Here is a 23781-nt window from a genome sequence, read left to right on the forward strand (position 1 = left end):
TTGATCTCATTTAATACCACAGAAATAGAAAATAAAATATAATTTATAATCATTCCTCAAAACATTAAATCCGACTCTCAAGTGAAAAAAGAGGCTGTTTGCTGCCATCGTTGCTGCCGCTCTGCATAAATCGGTGCTCTCTTGTAGTCAGCTACATTTGGCTCCCTGTTCTCTCTCTCCACCTACTTCTCTACCTCCACTCTCTGCTGCAATCTTCCAAAACAAATAAGATAGAAAATCAAAGCAACAAAGCAGTGATTTAATGAAGTTTTCTTTGTCCAAACAACTGACATGAGGGGCTCTGGTGTCCCACTAATAAAAGTTTCAACATGCTTTGATATGCATGAATGGCTCTTATCCTTATGCTTCAGTGTCCTATAACTAGTTTTTTTTTATCTTCTGATGCTTGCAAACAGTCAGCTCTACAGTAAAGAGGTTCTGCCCACAGTGGACTTGACCATAAGCTTCATAAAAACTCTAATCCTAGGAGTAGGACATAATTACTTCAGATATGTGGGCTAAGAAGACTTTATTCAACTGCTGAATAAGTGATGTTCTGTAAGCTTACCATACAGTCTTGTGCAGCAAAATGAAATATCAAGTGTAAGCATGCCTTTCCAGCTATGGTGCCATATTAACACAGGTTACTTATCCATAAGGGGGAAAAAAGAAAATTTCTTCACAGCTCAACGTTGTTAAAAAAGCGTTATGTTTGGCCTCCCACACTTCTTATCATCGTATGTAAGCTGATCTTGTCACGCATGAAGACGAAGCACTTTCCTTGTGTGTCCGCATACCTGAGGCTTCCCCTTTTCTGTATCATTTATTTGTTCTTTCTTTTCCTGTCCTTTGGGGAGTGCAAAGCCTTACTGTGAGGCTTGTTTGGGAGACATGCTGCATGATCAATCCTTATTTGGTCAGAAAATTCACGTTGCCACTTCCAACAAAAATAACTCCAGTTTGTTGATGTGACAACCTCGGGAAACAGGACCACACACGTCTGCGAGGACAAACTGGAGCAACTGCTTCATTCCTCATTTCAGTTTAATGAGCACTTGCATTCATAGCAAAAAGACAGCGTGTAAGCTCCATAAGAAATAATAACAAATTCATTAGTTGGCACTTTTTGAGACGGATATAGTTTAACCATCTAATTTTGCTGCTGTGATCTATGTAAGTCAAAATGGAAATCATTTAAATCTACAAACGGATGTCCTTGATTTATTCTGTATTTATATCATGACTGCGAGTGGCTTCATTCAAATATGAAGAACTAATTCTCCGACGGGATCATGGCTGAATTCTGAGTCAGTTCAGCATAACAAGAATAAATCTGTACATTTACAGAGAGGCTCTGTGTGTACACGGTGCTTCACTTTGCACCTATTACAAGTATTTTCTCTGCTGTTCAACTAAACATAGCCTGCTCCTGCAATTTTAAAAGAGCCCAATGAAATATTAATCATCACACCATTTTCAGAGAACCATATGAGAACACACTTTAGAGTGTTAGAGTGGAAAAAACCCCTGTAGGCTCAACCCACTCCTGTCGTGGGTTAAAATAGTGTTCACACTGCTCTTCCTTTTCACAAGAAAGGGAACAGGAAGCTCACCAGCCTGCCAGCTATACATTACAGTACATCTCAGAACCTGGCCTGAAGTCTCAAAGGATAATTCAATATGGAGCACACTTCTTTACATGTGTGCTGTGTTCATGGCCTTTAAAGTAGCTGATGACATGCGAGATTTCACACTAAAGTTCTCTTCTGATGTATATGTACCAATCAATCAGGATATCCCACCTGACCCTGCTTACATGAAAAAAATAAGACCATGGCGATGTAAGGCTTTGCAACAGGAAGTTAGTGTCTCAAGCTAGCTGCCGTATTCAAGGTTACCATTTGTCCAGGAATACAATTTAAGGTTGTGACTGAGAGCAGGGACTTCCTGCTCTGAGGATGTAATTTATAGTGACATGAATTACCATCACAGTAACAGCAATCTTACCTGTCTTGGCATTAATGGCAAAGAAACCCTGGGGATTGCCGCTGGTGATCCGGTAGGTGAGTTTATCACTGGCCTTGGCATCTGGATCAACTGCATTTATCTGGATGATTGACACGTCTTTAGGGGAGTTCTCCATGACGGATGGGTAGTAGACAGGTTCGGAGGTCTGCGGCGCATTGTCATTGACGTCCTGCACCTCGATGTAGACCTCCACAAAGGCAGACAGGGGCACCACGCCGCGATCCATCGCATAGACTGTGAGCCAGTAGTGAGGCGTCGTCTCATGATCCAGCAGCTCCTGCGTGCGGATAATACCTGAAAGATGAGAGAGACATAAACAAACTCAGTTTGCATCATGTCAGGGAACATTTTCACTTGCAACATGTGCCCTGACTCTCACATCTCTCTCTGCACTGTCATTGATCTCTGGAATCGATTTGTGGCAATGAAGAGAACAGAAGCCTGAACACCAGCTGCCCCTGAACAGGCAGGGGTGGATGAAGGCGCCTCGACTGAAAGGTGTCATGGTGGGATATTAACAACAACCGGCCAGTGCTGGTCCTGTTTACATTCACTGGCAGGGAAGTTTTTTTACTGCCATGTGGGGGCTGTAGCCTTCAGCTGAGCAAACAAAAGTGCTTTTAGAGGCCCGTGAGTAGTATGAGTTGACAATGGTCAAATGGAAGCGTGGAGGATGGGTTGGGTTGGCTTTGAAAATCTGGGCCTGGCTATTTAACCTTGTTGCATAGTACAGTTAGACCTTTTCATGCTCTCAAAGACAATTCGCACAAGGATCGAGGCAAAAACTGGGTTATTCTTACAAAACAAAAATCAGAGGTGCAAGTTTTGTATCAAAAAGGCACATTTAAATGTCATAAACCTTAAATGTATTTACTCAAACTATGAGGCTAAAACTACAGGGTACAAACAATGCAGCTCTGTTAGACACACACTGACATACTTGACCTGTGAATGTAACATCTGAGAGCACTAGTTTAGATGTTTAAATGTGGGAAAATGCGGCTTGAATGTATTTGCTGATATTTGGAAGAAAAGCTTAAGTTCACAGGAGTGAACTGCTTTAGCGCTATTCATCTCCACCCGACCCCACTTACAAGTGCTCACCAGGTGCTCAGCAGGTACATTTGCACTGCAGGAAAGGGACGTGTGTATGAGTGTGTGTAAATGTTTCCATGTGTGTGTTTCATTAGGTGTAGGGGTCTCTGAGGTAGAGGGTGTGTGCACAAATCTGTGTGTTTGCTTATGAAGTGTAGGATAATGCGTTTACATGCACACTAATAATTCAATGATAACTGGATGAAGGCCATATCATAATTACTGCTGCTGTCATGAACAGTGAAATCTAAATCTTTTGAATAATTGTACAATGCCTGACACCGTATTTCTTTTTTCTTTTTTATTCTCTGCAAGCATGAAAAGCATCACAAAGTGAATCTGATGCAAAGCAATGTTTCTAGAAAAAAAGCTTTGCTGTCATTCTGGAGGTGACACTAAAAAGGCTCTCGTGTTACAACTAATGAATGAGAACATTTACAGCGTTCTTCATCAGTTTTCATCAACGTAAAAACAAAGCTCCTCTCTTTTTCTTGTCTCACGTTGTTAAGTTTCTGATGGCTGCGACACATCTTTCAGATGACTCGCTTCAAACAGAAATGCAAATTAATTGTGACATTAATAAATTGCGAGGCATGCGAATGCCATGCCAGCCGTCACCTTGATTGGTTTTTCACTGTAATCAGGTTATGGTGTGAATATAAACAAACTGAGTGATGCTAAATTAAAAACATTTTGATATGCTTTCCTGTTGTTGCTTTAACAAAAAAAAAAAAAAAAAAACAAGGTCCTCAGAGGGCAAAAAACATGAGGAGGGAGCTTCTGATAATGAAACAAGACTATATCATGTGTACAACTTGCACATGTGAGGTCTCATTATTTCAACAAGAACTAAAGGTAAGACAGCGGAAATAAGCACACAAACATCTTCCAAAACAACAGAAACCATGACAACCTTTACAATAACCATATCCATGTCTCTGTTATTTGCAGTTCCTTCATATCTTGTATAAGTGCAATGAAAATGTACAGCTATACTTGATTTTATTATCTGACACTGAGTAAAGTGAATCATGGTACAGTCACACCCGGATCATTGCCATGTATGGGTGTTGTCCATTTGCTACAATCTGAATCCATCGCACACTTCCAACGACTCCCAACTCAAATCCATACACACAAAGACACATTTTAAAGGTTCAAACAGTTTACGTAGACTATCTCTCCACTGCCGCTGTCTTTGTTCACTCACTGTAACTTGATGAAGAGCTGTGAAGGAGTGTAACTGAGAGAAGCCAAACAACTTGCCTTGGGTAATGACAGAAAAGAGATAACACTCCAAATTACTTGTCACAAAATTCCCAAATTTAACACGGCAGGGAAGATTGGGGGTTCAGCTCATTTATTCTCCCAGCCTGCCTTACTTTGAGCATCCCCTGCATTTTGGGCCTGGGATCCTCTCTTGTCATTAGTCATCATTATAGCTCTCTCAACTTAGCTTGAGGCATGTAATAAGAAGGGCAGTCAGGCAAGGGAAAATAGGTAGCTCCCCAAAGTTTCCTAAAGCCAAGAGACCCACGTCAAAACAGCATCGACCAGTGAACCATGAATGCAAATTAAATGACTCTCTATAATCACACTGATGGCTTAAAGCTGACAGTACACGGTGAGCAACACAACTTAACATTTGGAGAAGTCATAGAATACGAGTAAGGTGTAATGATACGTTGCTGGCAGTAATTTAGAAATAACGGTAATGACTAATTTATGATATTACCGGCGCTGACTTGCAGTGGGTAAATAGGGAGCAAAAGCATGCAAAGGCATTTTCAAATGTTAGACATAAATAAGAAATGCAGATGCTTATTTGATCCATCCTGAGCAGATACACAAAAGGTTGGTATAATAAAAGTTTCAAACACCTGCAGAGAAGTGACGTTAAATAACGAACACTACAGATGAGTGAATGGGAAGAATGGTTTGAGAGGAGCTACAGGCAAGCACAGGTGGTCATGTGTGCACGGGCACACGTGTTAATAAGAAAGCACAAGAGAAAAGACGAGCCAAACGGTGAAAGTACGAGACGTCTTTTGTGCCTCTGCCAAGGAGATACCCATGCTTGAGTGCTCCTCTCTTTGACTGGCAGACACCAGCGTAGCAGAACAATTCCACTTTCACAAGGGTCATGCTTTTTGCTCACAGCTCTTCGCCTTGTATCCATCACCATACAGGAGATAACTTCATATTTTGCAGTTAAAAAAACGTGCAACCGCAGCCACAAGAAAAACATTTTCTGTCCACACTTTTGCCTTTTCAAGCAAAATGTCAATGCTAACTTGCACACTTTTTGTGGATGTTTATCTCTGAAGAGACTCAAAAATAGACGAACTTTACCTTGAATGTCTAAAGAAGCACAAAATACAACAAGCTATCTGCCATGGCCTTTGGCTGAACAGTTGCTAACAAAGCACATGAAAGGTGAATCTTAAGAATCCAGTTGCCACACCCATCCCATATACCTAACGTATCCACGAAGGCAGAAGCAAAACCTGCCCTTAGGCCACAAGAAGGAAAAAAAAGAGGCCATGCATCAGCCTCTGCCAGATTTGCTTTCCGCTTTTTTTCCCTTGCTCTTTTCTTTTCCCTTTGGCTTTGTTCTTCAAAGTTACTTGAGCACAGTGGCAGAGCGGTGGAGTCTTCAGACAGTCGAAGGATTTCAAATTATCACGGCCAGCAGGTATTTTATGTACGAGTGTACTTGAAGCAGCGTCCAGCACAGATACATAATGAGTTCATTCTCTACAAACTTAGGGTTGGTGGGAGGGCAGCATTAGAAGAGGGTGAAATTTCCTTTCGAAAAGCTGCCTGAAACTGTTAACTGCATGTCACAAGATGCCTAGTGAAACAGAGTACTAAATACAGCACGTGTCACCACAACGTTAAGGCGCACAACATCCTAATTGTCTTTTGTGCTGATTTTCTCATTTCTGCCCTGATTCTGGAAACTTAAACCCTTAACAATTCACCCAAAATGTTGCACTCATGTGTCACAGATTGAACGTACACCAGCACTTCTGCAGTTGAAAAGTCGGGGCTTGCTTTGAACCACCTCCGTTAATTCGGCTCACCCCTACCCCACATTCCTCAGCTTTCTCAGGCCTCTAGCTCACATGCTTGCATAAACTTTTTCAGTGCCCCCTCCCTCCTCTTTCCACAGCCCTGGCAAAATGCTTCAAATTCCACAACCACATTGTAGGGCCTAGTGTAATAGAGAGAGTCCTAAACTGAGCTTTGTGTTACCCAGCAACTTAATATCACATCATCCCAAAGTTCCCAGACATCTGTAGCTGAGATCCATGCTTCAAAGATGCTAAGCCTGCTGGTATTAATGCCTGAAACCTTTGAAAAACTTATTGTGTCAAGTGTGGTCCAAGGCAAAAATATGTTTTGTTGTTGTATATTAAAAGCACTGCCTGAAGCACTGATTTCATCATTTCAGTACAATATGATGCAGCGGTTATTAGTCAAAGGCAAAGAAGACTATGTATGTAAATACTGTTTTGTTCATGAATTCAAAGACTTTTTTAACGCCATTAGAGAAGAATGCACTCACTTGCACGGGCTTGTTTCAAACTAGCTCTTTACTAAATCTCTTAAATGTTTATTTATATATGCAAAGATTGTTGAATTGTTTGTAGTTTGGAAATAGTTGATTATGCTAAACTAGCTAATGTTAAAAGGTAATTTAGCTAAACATTGATCGGCATTAAGTTTAATTTTAAAACTTCTGTACAATTTTAATTTAAAATCTTCCCAGTTTATGTGTGAATGATTTGTCGACCATATTCTGTATTATCTCTTTTACTTTTCACTCTAAAGGGGTTATACGTTAGCTCTGTCAGCTCATTCAGTTAGCTATGCTACAGCTACCCCTGGCAATGTGTTGGTGTGTATTTAGTAACAAAGTGCAACCCATTTTAATTTAGCCATGAGTAAATCTACAGCTCCAATCTCTTGAAGTACTTCCGTTTTAACAAAGCTAAATCTGAGGTTACATTGGCCTGATTACTTTAGATGATATGTTTATGCATTTCATGATAACATACTGCCTGTTTTACCATGAACAGACCTATAGTAAGCACCATGGCTCTCTGACTCACACTAATTCCTGTGTGTCGTCTGAAGGGCACACTGGGGCGATAATAATTAGGACAGGTCCCTGAGATAACCATAACAATGATCCAGCATCACAAAACAGTGCGTCTATCTTATCTCCTGCAATATCCTGGCCTATTGAGCCAGAGAGCCATTTCCACTTCATGCGTCACTGTGCACGCTGTATACTGTCAGCACTGCCAGAAAAATGACTGTCAACAGCTGGCTTAAGGGAAATAGTACTTAAGACAAGCTCCATTATTTCACCAGCCTAACAATGGAGAACACTGATAGTGTGAATGTCAGTGTAATCCTATTGTTTTTTGTTCATCTGTTTGTTTTTTAGTGGGATTTATGACTGCTTCACAGCCAGTACTGATGATGACTGCAGAATCTCTTTAGCCATAATGTATGTAAAACTCATATCTAAAGAAATGAAATTATTTGTGCCTTCACTGCGAGTGAGCACTGAAAAGCGACCGAAAAAATCTTTCGATACAGCTGTTACATCTCTGTGATGCATGACTGAATGGATTTTTCTTTTACTAAAAAATTGCCTATTAATTCCAGTTGAGATAGCTTTTGGGACTTTGCTGACGATACAAAGCTTCCATTGTTACTGGGAACAGCGTTATTTCAAAGGCCTTTGAACAGGCCTCACAGCAATACTCCTTGATTCAATATCACAGTATTATTTAGGAGCAGTTACTATACTTCCAAGCCCTGAACAGCTCTCTGCCTGTGTCTCTGATAGCAATGAGGGAAACACAGGATCCATCTTCATTCATTTCTAACCTCACACCACTGAATATTTTTCTACTCTCCTACACAGTAGCTTTCTCTGTATTCCCATTGTATACAGCAGCCCTCTCTGACCAAAGGAGCATGTTGACTTTCAGCTGACAGCAAACAATTTCCCCGAGAGAGCAGAATATGAGAAGAGACACATGCTCTCTCCCCAGGTACGACTCTAGTGACCAGAGGGCTTCTTGTCCGTGAAGCCAAACCAAACGTGGTAGTACATGACTACAGATCAATACCCCTTCAACAGTGGCAACAACCATTTTAACAACAAAACCCAACACAGCAAAACACTGACAGCCTTTAAAGGAACAGTTTGACATTTTGGGGAATTTGCTTAATCCCTTTCTTGCTGACTGCTACATGTGAAGACTGATACCACTCTCATGTCTGCATGGTAAATATGAAGCCAGCAGCCAGGTCGGTTATCTTAGCATGAAGGCTGGAAAGGCTGGCTCCGTCCAAAGGAACAAACTCCACTTTCCAGGGCATCTAAGGTGGTTGAAGACACTAGACCTGGCAGGTAACTCCCCATAAAAACACAATTTACTGTTTTTGACTTTTTTCTCCATATTAAACAAAAAGATATAACCTGCTAATTAGTGAGCTTTACGGGTGCTGGTAGGGGGTTTTCCTCTCTGTTCCAGTCTTTATGCTAAGCTAAGCTAACCGGATGATTGCAGTAGCTTTGCTGTTTGCTATTTTCTCAAGAAGACAGTGAATGAGCAAAATTCCCAACATTTCGAACTATTTCCTAATTGACTGATCTTATTGTAAAGATTCTACGAGTTCTGCATATATTTGCACTGTCTTTGTAAGATTAGGTGAGAATAAATGTAGATCTACTGACACTGGTCTCATGGGAGTGTTGTGGTGGCATACTGGTTAAGAAGTGTATCATATTCACTGTGAAGTCCTCAGTTAGAGTCTCAGCTGTGGACCTTTGATGCATGTTATTCCTCTCCCCCCTCTCTCTCCCATCACTTCTGTACTGCCTGCATTGGAATAAAAGCAAAACTTCCCCAAAACACTGTTAAAATACCACAGTATTATAGTCAATATTGTGTTCAAATTTATGCCACAACTTCAACTGACGGATGAAACATTCTGGTAACAGCCAATGTGGCCATAGAAATTATTGGTTGACAGACAGGCAAATGTATTTCACTACACCCACTTCACTGCACCTGTATGTGAGTGCATTTGTGGTCAGGGCTGTCACTTGTCAAGCATCAGACAGCATGAAATTGGCTTTAAATGCCTGAAACAGTTGCTGAAATTTGAATAAAAGGATAAAAGCATGTCAGTATCTCTTATATCTCTCGCCATAATTTAGCAGAGAGAGCCCCTGGTGAAGATGCTCAGATGTGTCTATGGGGAAGATGCAAATGTTTGCAAAATATCACTGCTGTTTGTACCACTTAATGCTATAGACTGCTGTTTAGAGCACTGGTTCTGTTTATCACCCGTGGCTTGACGTTAACAATACACTCAAAATAAGCAAATGTGCATAACATCATTATGGACTTCTGAATGCTCCTTGGGGCCCACAATGAAAGACTCTGCTATAAAAACGTAAAATCTGCAATATTATCCACAGTGCATCGACAGGAATAGAAAGTATAAATCTAATTCATGAACGTCTTAGCATGACAACAATCAACACACAATAAGGCACATCCTCTGCACAAGGCTGCCTTAAGTTTCTTTAAAAAGATTTAATGGACTGAGAGAACAACATACTTTTAACGAGGGGAAGTGTGTTTTTCATTTAGCAACCTACAATCAACTTTGTCCCGCTGCACATTCCTGGTCCCGTCTCCACAGTAACAGCACTCAAGCAAAGACTATGTGGAATCATGTGCCACTTCGCAGTCCCACTTTTATCTCTAACATATAGGCAGCGAACAGAAAATTAGGGACAGAGGGCAAGCATTCTCACTTTTCGCAAACTATACTTGTCAAAACACCGACCATAAACAAATACAAGCACACGTCTTTTCATCACTGTCAAAAATCTGTTTACTTTAACAAGAGGACGGTGGAAAAAGCAGTGAAGGACCGGCATGTTTTTGAAACACACATTAACGGGACTTTGTCATTACGCATCAAATGGTTTCATTTGCTTTGACAAAGGACGCATTTACAGCACAGGCTGCAAACAGCTCCAAGTGAAAGGGCAATGCATATATTATCCAACAAGAAAGGGCAGTGCATACATTATACAATGAGCATCTGCGTCTCCTCTGGACTGAACACACTCTGCTCTGGTCACCTTGTATACTGGATGATTTCACTCCAAGTATGTTGTGTCTAGCTCCATATCATCGCCTCCCCTGATTATCCTTTCACACACACTAGTTGATACTCCCTCAAGCACTAAGTAATATGCATAAAATTGACATTACAATATATTGATTTAAATAGAACAAAGACAGGCTAATCCATCTAGAGACCTACATATGTAACGTACATGAATGCACATTAGAGCTGAACAATTAATTTTTTTGATCAAGGTATAATGTGTCACAACACATGTGCTTCAGAGATGCCCCAGGCTACAATTCATATTTTCACATGCTTGTTTGGTGCAGACCCCAGCAAATATCACATCAGCATCACTTTTATATTTTTTTCTGTGAAAATGGAAATGTAAAATGTGCCATTCCCACTATAATTGTGACTTATGTCGCAGTATCTTTCAAAATAATTGCACTACGAATTTTCTGCATGTCTTTCAGCCCTAATGTACATGTATGTACTTAACAAAAGAGGGCTGATAGGTATAGCCGTTCCTTTACTCTTTGTTTATTAGGGTTAGGGTTAGGGTTAGTTTATCAATCAAGCACAGCCCTCCATCATCACATCTCCCCAGTCTCTTTAACTATGCAACACATTGCTTATTACTGCTCCAGGCACTCTTGACTAGTGTGGGTGTCCTGTCCAGAAGTAGAGCCACAGACATCACTGTCCCAAATGTCCTTCTATTCAAAGTCTCAATACATGTTTCATCAGACATTACAACAAGTCATACAATGGTACATTTAAAAGTGCTGTCCTTTCCAATATTCTTGTAACTGTCTACCTGAGTTTGTGATCAATTAGGGCTCGGCTCCTTGATTTGCGCAATATCTCTTAGTCATCCCAGACGATAAGAAATGAAAAGACAGTTACTCATTGACAAAAATATAAACTTGCCCTTTAAATCTGTTGATGGTTGCCTGATCTAAGGTGTGTCAGTGAATGTGAGTCAGGTGTATTGTGGAGGAGTGGAGACTTGCTCGGGTTCATTGTGATAAGCATTGTTTTATTGCTTGTTTGTTCCGGCTAGGGGTGGAAACTGAGCTCACATTGGTTCTGTTTGTGTGTGTGTCCAGCCTGAAAGTGCAAGCAATTTTTAAAAATTGCTTTGCATTGTTACAGAACACCAGGCGCAAAGTCTTTGTGAAGAGGAAATATGTTTAAAAGAAAAATGCCACTGCACAGCCATTTGCTGCATTTAACTCTTTGAGTCCTTGAAGATCTATGTTGGTTGACCTCCAAGGCCCCAAAAGTAAAGCTGTAGGCAGCCACTTATGGCATACAAGCCTTCGCAAGTGACATGCATGCTTCCACAAAATGGTGGGGAAACAAAGCACACTGGTGGCTGGTGAAGGATCTCAAACCTATCACAAGTTATGAGATGCAGGAAGAGTTCTAAAAAGTTTGATGAATGGACTGAGGCTAAAAGCTAATGCTGGACTTCTATTCAGCAGCAGGATGTCCAGCTTGTTCTGTTTCTGCTGAATCTTCAAGTTGGGCAATATGTTAAACATAAGGACTTGGAAAGCTTTCAGTATATCAAAGTTCAGTTTTGTTGCTCCAGGTCCTTTTAGCAGGACTTTTAGGACTTTAAGCAAATTTTCCGATTCCAGTGAGGAATGGTAAATTTGGTCTACAGCATGAGAAGGGGCCCAGAAAAGAAAGTCTTCATATGAGTAAGTTTAAATTAAGATGGCACCGAGCCAGTGACCACGGAGCTTTTAATAACATGGAGAATGTCTGGGCAAACAGTTGCCATGGACTCTCAGAGCAGTCTGACAGAAAAAAGACCTTATCTGGAGAAGAAGACGTGGCTCACATACAAGGGCTTTACTTGAAATTGGTGTAAATGAGAACAGGATGGCATTCAATAGACAGCAATCACAGACACCACTTTTAAATGTAATGGCTATTTCTCACAGACAAATAACTCGCTTCTTCCTTGTGTGGTTTGGGAACGTCAGTCAAGTGGGTAGCGAGCACGGCCTGTTTGCCTGCTGTAAAACACAAGCTTTGTTCAGATTTGTTGGATGCACCTACTCTGTGAGAATCACTCACTGTCTTCTTGCATCAACCACCACAGACTCCAATGCTTTCCACAGCAGCACTCTCTAACCCACAAAGTAGTATTGTTGGTACTGTGTTGTTGTGGATGCCACTGTAAGAGGAATAGCTGAAAGAACAGTGATTTATACTGTGGTGCTAGAGCAAACAAAACACTGCAACCTAGATAAAACCATGTAAGGCTGATGTACTCTTAACAAACAGAACTGCATGGGTTTAGAATTACAAGCGTCGAGTAAAACAGGAAAAGACTTGAACAGTCTTCCCTAAGTCCTTCCCACAAATTCCATAACTGAAGGTGTGTGGCTCCTGGCATTTTTCCTCGCACCACTTTTTCATTTGTTTTCTAATTTTAAACCATTTTTAAAACATTCTGGTTAAGATTCACAACATGCAGCTGCAGCACTGAGTATATAGCCGGGTGTGCACCCATGCTTATATTTTCCTTTTAGAAGCAGAATTTCTAAATGTATATGGTACTCTTAAAGACCACACCCTTCATCTAGTGAAATCATAGGAGGGGCATCACCACCTTGGCTGTATTTAGTTGTCTACTGACCTCAGATGTAATCCGTAATAACAGGACCCAACCCAGGACAATCCTATCATTGCACCTCCTGATAATCACTTAATAGAGGCCTCTGGGATTAAGAAGATCAGAGCAGGCTCCCTGAGTCTGTACCCGACACAAGATTTTGAGTTAGAAATGGACTAGCCGCTGGCCTGCATGAGGCTCCACCACAACTAATACTATAATACTGCAGTCAATTTTAAATCTGCACTGTTCCTTGCACAATTAAACTTCCTCTTCAGTCAACTGAATACATAAATAGGAAGAAACTGAACTAAAACAACACAGAGCAGCGCTTATAATTCTTCCAAGAGAGCACAGACAGTAACTAGTTTAAGTTTTAAATATCAAAGCGTCTCTGTTCATAAAACTAAATCCTATTACAAATCAAATATCCAACCACTACCACAGAAACAATCACAAACACACCACAGCTGACACAGGCCTGGAGGACAGATTCTTCATAAAGGCTTATCTCCTCATGCTAAATTTACCAAGTGAGGAGATGAGGAGGAGGGGATGAGGAGACATGCTGCCAACTTATGGAATGATTCACATACACCTGATTTGTAATAAACATTAAACTAAAGATATAAAGCACTTACACAACAGTTGAAGTCAGCAGCAGACTAATAAATTGCATTTCCAGCTCTCTAATGTAGATACAAACCTTTAAGGTTACATGTGCCAAGAGAAATCAATGTATTATGCATTAAGTTTCACTGCCTCATTTAGACATTAAATATGTATAATGCAGGGAAAAATTAAATTTCAAATCAGGGAAAAAGTCACATTAAGCCACCCGAGAATGTGGTTACCAAGTTTAAAAAGGAGGGCAGCGAGCCAAGGCCAAAACATCCAAGTCAGGTGATTGCTAGGTTTTGGGCAGGAACTCCTGGAATTCCAGACTGCTTATTTTGAGCTAATTTGAGTCAGCTGTTAAAATCATTCTGGGCAGCTGAGCCAGTATTAACATATTTTCTTCAAAATAATTAAGCATGCACATCCTGCGCTCAGTACAGTATACTGAAAAGATGTGGGTATAAAAAACTTTTTGGTTTAAGCGATATTTGAATGTTTTACAGGTAGAAGGTAAAACTATTTTATGTACATGGTGAGAGCATGACTGCAGTAAGAGGTGGTGAAATCACTCAGAATCTTCTTAGCACCACAGCAACTACTCAGGAATGTCCATACAGGTCTGAGAGACAGCTGGTCCATCTGTTCCTGCCGTCAATTCCCCCGAAGAAGGAAAATGACTGGAATCAGGAGCCTTACCCGTCCCATGCACAATTCCCTTTTCCTCATCGTTCCACACAGTGACATGACTGAATAAACTCAAGCAGCATCAAACTTTCCTTATGCAAATTATTTCAAGCTGACACATCGCTATTTCAGAGAGTAACACAAGCTTCACTTTGCTCTAAAGTGCCACTGAGAAAAGAGACTCACCAGTTTCCTCATCGATGGTAAATATCCCAAGGCCGGATCCATCTCGGATGGAGTATCGAATCTCTCCATCTCGTCCGTTGTCTTCATCTTCAGCTGTCACAGTCATCACAGAAGTCCCAACAAGTGCGTCTTCTTTTATAAATCCCTTTTCCACAAACGATCGGAACACGGGCCTGTACAGGTTCTCGTTCACGTCCACCACATCCACCTCAATGAAACAGGTTGACGACAAGGACATGGGCTTCCCTTTGTCTTTAGCTTTTGCTGTCAGGTTGTACACCTGCTTGGTCTCATAATCTAGATTCTGCACGATCCGCAGGGCACCGCTGAGTTTGTCTACTTCAAAATTCCCATCTCCGTTATCAATAAGGCTGTATCGTACCTGACTGGAAGGTCCAATGTCGGGATCATGAGCCTCCAGCCACATAATTACAGTACCGACAGGAAGGTCTTCCCTCACCTTCACGCGGTAATTTGGGGGGACAAATTTAGGTGGGTTATCATTCACATCCTCCAAGGTGATTTTAAGTGGCACAGTGGACACTAACTGAGGCTCGTTCACCGCCTGGTCACGTGCTGCGATCTTCAAGACGTAAACTGGATGGAGCTCGCGATCCAGCGGCTTCGTCACAGTCACCACGCCGGTCTCCTCATTGATCGCGAAATGATCCGTGCCTCCCACAATCGAATACTTCACAACTCCGTGATCTCCCTGATCCTTGTCTGTCGAATCCACCTGGATGATTTCCGTCCCGACAGGTGTGCTCTCACTTATTTCAACTGAATACGAGTCTTGCAAGAATTGAGGGCTGTTGTCATTGGCATCAAGGATCTTAACACCCAATAGGCGAGATGAGGATTTCTGCGGTATGCCAAGATCATAAACTGTGATGTTGAGGGTGTAATAGTCTGTTGTTTCCCTGTCAAGAGGAGAATAAACCAAAAGCCAGCCGCTCTCCATATCTACTACGAAGCGGCTTTCTGTGTCTCCTCCCGAAATAACATACACAAGTTTCCCGTTGAAGCCACTATCTGAGTCCGTGGCACTTAAATGGACAATTCTGGCCCCGACAGGGAGGTCCTCTTTAACTTCAATAACACTGGGGAAAGACTCTGCAAACTGGGGAGAGTACCGGTTGACTGAGTGAATGTCCATTAAGTTGTCATCCAGCTCAGTCTGCGTGTGGATTTTGCTGCCCTGAAGTAGCTTTTCAGCCAACATGGTGGCAACACCAGTCTCAACACACTTCAACTGGACAGGCTTGCGTGCTGTGATGACAGTTATGTTCATGATCATTGGCTGAGTCTCACGCTCGCCATCCGTTGCAATGATTTGTAAACTATGCAGGGACACTTTAGCTGCTTCTCCCTCACTCAGCGAGCGCTTCAGTGACAGCACACCAGAGTTTGGGTTCAGTTCAAACAGATCAAGATCATTACCAGCTTTAATATTGTACCGTACTAGCTGCAGTTCATCAGCATCTATGGCAGACACTGTCGTTATCTGCTCTCCCACGCCGTGGTCTCTCGGCACAGTCACTTCACAGTCCACGTTTTCAAACAAGGGCTTATTGTCATTCAGATTATTTAATGTTATGGTGACTGATGCCTCCACCTCCCTCCGGAAAGGGGATCCCCAGTCTGATGCCCTGACTTTGAGACTGTAAATCCTGGGCATGAGCTCATAATCTAGGACCTCTGAGGTACTGATGACACCAGAGAAGTAGTCAATGACAAATGGCTGAGGGCTCAGATTGGTAATGCTGTAGGTCACGTAACCGTTCTCACCTCTGTCGAGATCAGTGGCTTTAACCGTGACCACACTGGTCCCTGTGGGTACGTTCTCATCAACGGTGGCCTTGTAAGATGTCTGCTGGAACTCAGGTGCATTGTTATTCACATCAATCACATCCACGATCACTTTTGTTGATGCCTTTTTGTCAGTGGTGATCACATCTAGCTCAAATCGGGGAGCAAAATCAGCACTGATTGGTCCTGTAGTGCTGATCAAGCCGGTATCCGGATTGATAGTAAATCTGTTCTTGTCAGATTTGTGTCTAAAAGCATATTTTAGCTGTGGATACTTTGGCATGGCTGTTACCATAGTGACAGGTGTGTGAAGGGGGGCAAACTCACTCAGATTGACTCTGTAAACAGCCTTTTCAAATATAGGAGGGCCCACTTTGAACTGTGCCGAAGTGACATGTACCAATTTAACAGATGAAAATTGAGGGGGGCTGCCTTTGTCCTTCGCCTGTAAAGTGAGGTTATATCCAAAAGGCTGACTGTCCCAGTCTACGCCTTTGACCGCTTTTATTTTGTACTCCTTGCTCCCAGGGCTGGTTCTCACAGCTTTGAACTGCTGAAGGGGGTCACCGGCCACAATACTCAATGATGCTATCTCTCCATTTGGTCCATGGTCACCATCTTCCACTGTAACGATAGCATAAGTGGGGTCATGGTCTGCATCTGAGGGGGCCAAGGTGACAGCGGTGATTACAGGCGCATGCTCGTTGGCCTGCTCCACCCTCACTGTGAGTTTGGCCATGCTACTGAAGCCGCTACTGCCGTACAGCTTCATCCCTCTATCCACTGCAAGGATCTCCAACTCGTACAGCTTCGTCTCAGAGAAGTCAAGTTTGCCGGTCAGCGTCACCACACCGCTCGTTGGATGAACTGCAAACATGTCCGTCCACTCTCTGAAGCTATAGTAGTATTCTCCATTCGTACCGATGTCTGCATCTGTTGCTGTGACCTTGGCCACACTGGTGCGTATGGCCGTGTTCTCTGGCAGAGAGATGCTATAGGACGTTGGTGAGAAGAGGGGCCTCAGATCATTGGTGTCCAGTACCTGCACCTTAACTCTAGTGCGACACTCCACGTTACTGCTCCTCTCTGACGCTTTAACAGTCAGCACGTAGTGGTCTTTAACCTCCCGGTTTAGAATGGCTGTGCTGCCTCCTTTGGTCCTTATTCGCAAAAAACTGAAATCTCCCAGCAGATAGTCCTCTGCTTTGAACAAGTTCTCATTGTCTCCAGAGATGATTTTGTACCGTATCTCCCAGGATGGATCTGAGATATAGATCCCCATCTTGGTGTGACTCTCTAAGTAAGTCTTAGCAGCAGAGTTCTCATATATGGTGGCATTGTAAACAGGGTGGGTAAATTGCATGGAGGCTGCCCTCACCATCCTTTGGTTCCCCGCGCAGCCACAGAGGAGCTGCAGGAGCAGCACGAGCAGTGAAACCAAGTGCTTCCCCATTATCGTACCGTGATCTTCACAGAACCACCTGGAAACAAACAGAATGCGACTGTGAGTATGATACGACTTTATCACACAAAATACAGTTAGTGCTCAAAGTTAACAGCAATAACAAGCAATATAATAAAAACAGCAAATAACCATGTGAAATCATCATTTTCCACTATCGCCCCCCATGGAAACATCTAAAAACTATATTCTTTTCTTCACTGTGCACTTTCCAGACTGCTTTTAATGTCATAACAAGCGATGGCTGGGCTGATAAATGGCTAAATAGGTTCCATGTGGAAATAAGATAAAGCAGTCAGTCAGGTGATGAGATCTAAGCCTGCACTGCTCCCACGTCTGCACCGTGCCAGATGCCAACGCTGTGCACTTCATAACAGATGAGCCTCATTTATCCAAAACATCAGCTTAATGAGCTCGGAGAAAGATCTCTTCACATAAAAACATGGAAATCTTTCACTTTCTTGCTCATGCAAATTTATTTTCAATATAAGACTGCACATTCACTTGTGTATGTAATGCAATTCTATTTGATTTCTGACCACACAGGAGGGATTTTAAAATGCAATGTGCACAAGCAGCTGCAACTGTGCAACTGAATAACTTGTGGTTCAATAATGCTGGACTTTCTGCCTCTAACACCGATACAGAAAATCCAAGCACAGGATCGCTCCTTCCTATCTCATCAAGCCACAATAACCGCTAAAACAACAGAGGAGATGACTCTGGAAGTGCTTTAAAATCGCAGATTCATTCGTTCACTGCCGTTTTACAGCGTCCCGAGCTGCGTGGGAGTCCGTACAAAGACAAATAAAAGCAAGACGCTGCTATGTCTGCGCAGGACTGCTCGTCGTAAAAGACACATTATTTACTTTTGGCGTGTCAAAATGACCCGAGAGGGGTTTAGTTATTAATGCTTTATGTGGAGTTAATAAATGACAGAGCCGAGCTAAAGTCACCTTAAATCTTAAAGTATCGCCTGCAGGTACAAAAGAACCATCTGCTTGGGGGCGACCATTGTAAAAAAAGAAAAAGACAAGAAAAGAAAAGAAAAAAATTAAATAAAACTTCGAGTTCATTATTACACATACATACAAATGGATTTAGCGTTTGATATATTCGGTTCCTGTGCAGCTTCTAGTCGGTGTTTTCATTGAGAAAAAAAACTAAATGCTTGAGAAAATAAGTTAGGAGCCTCCAGACTGCCTCATTTCCAACCCCATCCCCCAACTGAAGCCATTCACTTCACGAGACGATGGCAGCCGAGCGCTGCGCTGAAGCCGCTTCAACGTACACTTTTCCCAACGCAAAACAACGCACAAACTGAACTCAGAATGAATGTTAATACACATTAAACCCTTAAGAGTTCTCAAAAACCGACATTTTGGCTGAGGCTAAACTTCTCCAGAGGCACAGAGAGCTGCTGCGGTCGGTTTCTTTCGCCGCTCACAATAGCCGACCTAACCTGCCTCAACTTTTTTAAACGTTACAACGATGCCGAAGCCCAAACGCCGCGGACGGAAAAGGACCACCGGGCACAAAAACAACTATTAACATACCTCTTCGTCTATTAATCTCGCATGTTAGGAGGTTTTTCGTGTAGTTTATGATGTCCAAATCTCGGCATGGTAATACGTGGACTTGCCTCCTGTCCGTTACTCCATCTAGCAACAGCAGCGGCGGCGGCAGGCTCCCTCTCTCCTTTCGCCCCTCGCTGCTTCCCTTTCTCTCGCGCACTGAGCTGCCCGGTATCTCTCCGCGCTGCGCACGTCCGGATCTACTTCCAGGCCGGCTGGCAGCAGGAGAGAACCTCTCCGCTCTGGACCCAGGACCAAGCTGCTCTGATTGACCGTGTCCTATATTTATCTAGAATATCCCCAAAAAGGCTGCGACTAAATCAGATTAATCTTAAATCTCATATAGCCCCAAGGCAGCATTTTCTTTATTATGGGCGTCCTTTCACTAGAATATTTGCTACTAAAACTCTAAATGGAGCATGTTGATCATGGCTATAGGCCTAATTGCAGGATGCTGGCTGTTTTTTCTTCTCAAATTGCTCATTGTGAACATTTTTGCTGTTGGGTGCATGAGATGATGAAGGATTATGTGAATCCCTGATGTGACTTTTTCCCTGCATGAATTCTGTCGTTTTCTCTGCATTTTATCTTCGCTTATTGTTGCAATGAGCTAAAAATAAAATAACCTAAGTCCTCCGGAGGTTAGGGCACGACACGCGAGATTCCTTCACAAAGGACAAAACCTTGCCCTGCACAAATGGGACTAACCTTAATCCAATAGTCACCTATTCAGATGCAGCCCAAACCACTTTGGGCTGTCAGGAGGTTATTTTGTAAAAAGAAAATGAAATTAAAACAAACAAATAAACAAACAAACAAACAAAAAAAGGCGAGTTTAGCATGACCTCAAGCTGGTTCTATAAGCAGACAAACACTGTAAAGATCAATTACACAATTATTTTTGCTAGCTGTGCTGAAAAATGACCCGTGAATTCGCATCATATTCTTGTTGTCAGCATAAAAAGGTGGCTAAACTCTCTTTGAGAGTGAAATCGCAGTTCAGGGCTTCTCTGATGATGATAAATACACTCATAATGCTTGCAAATGCAAAGTTCCTCGCGCGCCTTGTTGCATTTTATGTGTTTTAACATTAATTCTGGAGATTTTCTTCTTCTCATTATTCTCACTGATGTAATTATTTTTTAATAGCCTGGGTTATGCTAGGGAAAAATAGTGCCCAGCAGTGCGTCCCACGGTTTGTGTTTTGGCATTGGAGCAGGGTGACTGATGGTGGAGGTACACTCGCCATGAAGGCGCTGATCCCATCAACCCCCCTCCCCACACAGTCATGCTGACTGCCTCTCAGACCAAAGCTGCACCACGTTCCCTCTAAAGGAACCCAGGAGTGTGGCTGCCATGCGATTGATGGCGCTGTCTCACTGCTCTTGCCCGGACTGCAGCGATACAGCTGGTGCGCCTGCAGAAAGCCCGTGCTGCATGCAGCTCTGACAACTTGTCAACTTGTACCGCTCCTGCCTGTGCGCGTGCATGCGTGCATGTGCGTGTGAGTGCGCTAAGCGTGCGCGTTTGTGCTTTTGGTTGTTTGGCGCAAGTCAAAAACGAACACTCACTTTTATTCGCCGCTCTGGAAAAGACGCCGCGACTTGTGCGCAAAGTTTTAAGTCATGCTTAGAAACAAAATGAAGAGCCCGACGCTTCTGAAATTTACTCAAAGCCACTCACCAGACCAGCTGGATGATCGCGGGCTGCCGCTCCAAACTTCACTTCACATAAATCCTGGCAGCGTTTGGTAAATAATTTTTGGCGAGCATCTCTCAGTTTGTGAGAATCCGTCACCTTCTTCCTCTCCGGTCCCCTCAGCGCCTTCTGTTCGCGCACAGCACAGTCACCACACTTGGTGGCTTCATACAGTGGGGCTTTATGCTACGGTTTGCCTCGCTCCTCTCCTCTCCAACTGTTCAGGTGGAGTTGCATTCTGTTGCTGCCTTCAGGTGATATCGGAAATATAGCAACCCTGATAGGAGCGCGCAAGAAGACGGAAAAAATAGTAAAAGAAATGGCAAAGTCGTGATTTTCTTGCCTACATTCGTCTCGAAGTGACAGAGCTGCCGAGGGGCGGAGTGAAAGGAAGTCACATCCTCAACCGAAGGTGAAAGTGGTGCCTTCGATTATCAGCCCATATGTTTTTGTAGATCTGCTGATTATCTGTCACAAAGACAAACCCCACTCATGAATGAATTAAAACGTCAATTTTAAGTCTGATGCGCAGTTTCTCCTTCTGCGCAGCCCAACGTGATGCATTTCTTAAATTAAAAAAAAAAAAAGCCATTAAAACACCATTCATTACAGGGTCATTTCTTATAATTTCCACACCAAAAGCACTTGAAAGTCACTTGAAAAACCACAAAGTTTGAAATGAGGAGAAAATGAGATCTCTTTGAAGGCATCCAGGATCTGACGCCTCCATCTTGAGAAATGGCTCTGAGGTCACGAATTCCTCTCTCATACCATGCATGCACAGCTCGGGATCTGCCTGCAGTTGAGCCTGATGGTGATTTTTTCATTTTGGTCTAGCATGATGGGACCACCACCCCCTGCCTTCACACCACCAACCCCATACACCTCCCAAAGCGCATTGTTGCAGCACGCCTCACACTAAACTGCTGACGCTGCTGAATGGTCATAGAAGTACGATAGGAATATCATCAGAATACTACCGGCAGCAGTGTGTCTCTATGATCCTCTCACTCTTCCCCGACATGCTGTGGCTCAGGAGGTGGCTCGAATCAAAAGGTCAGCAGTTCGAACCCCAGCTCCTTCGGTCCACATGTCAAAGTGTCCTTGGGCAAGATACTGAACCCTAAATTGCTCCTGACGGCTGTGCCATGGAGATGTGAGTGTGTGTGAATGGGTGGATGCGGCGTGTGTTGTGAAATCTGAATGTAGTCCATTTACCCCATAGAGTATATGGGCTACAATGCATTGAGCATTTATGGTATAGAGTTTAGAGAATATTATAGATCAAAGATGAAACTAACAGATGGGTGAGACTGAGAGAAAAAGGCACAATTACAAATCCATCTGCTGCTTCAAGACCACAGAGAGCACCATGGATTGATCAGCACACAGCACAAATACCACTGATATTTCAGAGCTGTGGTCCGGGCCATAGATTCTAACTTGCACAAACCTCAGTCAGATGAAGGATCAATGAGATATTCAGCTAAACAACCCGTCTGCCCCTGCGCTCTCTCTGCTATCAGGGGGTGGAGAGGGGACATTGCAGCTTAACAAGGGGGATGCATTTTGGTCATTTTGCTAACAAGGGGGATGTCATCGCTCCTCATCTCTCTTCAGATTGCCTACTGAGTCTAACTATCTTCCCTCCAAAATCTAAGCAACCACCTCCCAGCATTTTATTTTTTTAATCACTTTCTCACTTAACTCTGTTTATGCATGGCGTCCTCATGCCCTTTTGAGAAACCACCATGTAGTTTTAACAGTGATGAGTGAATGCACTTGAGCATCTGAGAAGCAAACGTCTTCATTCACCTCTTCGAACATGTGGTTAACGGCTAAACCCGACACCGTGCTGTGAAGTGGCTGCCAAAAAATGCCAGAGCAGAGAGGAGCTGTTTGAGCCGGCGGTCCAGCGTGAGAATCTCTGCCTAATGTCCATTCAGCACTGGCTCATTAAAGTCACATTTGCCCACAGGCTGAGTAAACGAACCAGACCTTGGTGTGTGCATGTGTGTGTGAGAGACAGAGCGAGGGAGGGAGGGAGGGAAAGACTGAGCTTGTGTGTCGGAGAGCAAGTGTGTAATGTTTCATCTCTCTCTCCTCCCTTGGTCTCCCCTCTATCTCTCTCCCAGTTTTGTTCCAGACAATGTTGAAACAGCTTTCCTCTTTTTCTCTCGCGCTCTCTGTCTCTCGTAGCCTCCCCTCTGATCTGCCTGTAAAGCTTTAATTGAATTCAGGTCAGGTGATGCCCAGGGCTGGTTCCACTGCTTTGATCTCACCAAGTGTTTGCAGTCCTGGCTGCTGGGGGTCAGCTCCTAGTGCCATATAGACCTCATGGATGTATAGTGTTTGCATTGGGGAACATCTCCAGCCCCTTAATAACTACTTACACCAACTACATAGACTGACAGTGATGGAGGAAGTATCGAACTACAGCACTGTACAAATACCTTGGTGCAAGTAATTGCTCTGCAGTGAGAAAGTTACTCAAGTAAAAGGATCTAATTATGATCAGAAAGATGTAGTTAAAGTATTAAAAGTACCCAATGCAGAAAACTGCCCCCTGTGAGAGTTATGCTATTATATATTATATCATTAGATTATTATTACTCATGCATAAATGTAAAAAGCAGAATTTTACTGTCAGTAGAGGTGGAACTATTTTGCATAGGACTGCAACTCGTGATTATTTCCATTATATTCTGCTGAGTATTTTTTCCATTCATCAATTGATTCTTTGTTTTGTTAAAAAAAAATTCAGCTCGCCACAGACCTAAGTGACACCTTCACAGTGCTTGTCTTGTGCAGCC

At 42.8% G+C, this 23781-nt stretch overlaps 1 protein-coding gene across 13 annotated transcripts in view; it reads right to left on the reverse strand.

Annotated features, from left to right (window-relative positions):
• fat1a (FAT atypical cadherin 1a) overlaps positions 1–21304 on the reverse strand; it is a 76227-nt gene extending 54923 nt beyond the window's left edge. For 12 of the 13 annotated variants that reach the window (XR_013077090.1, XR_013077092.1, XR_013077093.1 and 9 more), the window contains exons 1-3: positions 19253–19428; positions 14426–17715; positions 2008–2322 (exon numbers count right to left, since the gene is read on the reverse strand). Coding sequence is in view for 7 of the 13 variants with exons in the window: in XM_076728576.1 (XP_076584691.1) it covers positions 2008–2322; positions 14426–17687 (3577 nt within the window). In the remaining 6 variants the exon portion in view is untranslated. Of the gene's footprint in view, positions 1–2007; positions 2323–14425; positions 17716–19252; positions 19429–20953 lie in introns of those variants that run through there. The other variant, XM_076728573.1, reaches the window with a different exon arrangement.
• Between the last annotated feature and the right edge of the window lie 2477 nt (positions 21305–23781).

Source organism: Chaetodon auriga, chromosome 4, assembly GCF_051107435.1.
Source record: "Chaetodon auriga isolate fChaAug3 chromosome 4, fChaAug3.hap1, whole genome shotgun sequence".
Classification (NCBI taxonomy): Eukaryota; Metazoa; Chordata; class Actinopteri; order Chaetodontiformes; family Chaetodontidae; genus Chaetodon; species Chaetodon auriga.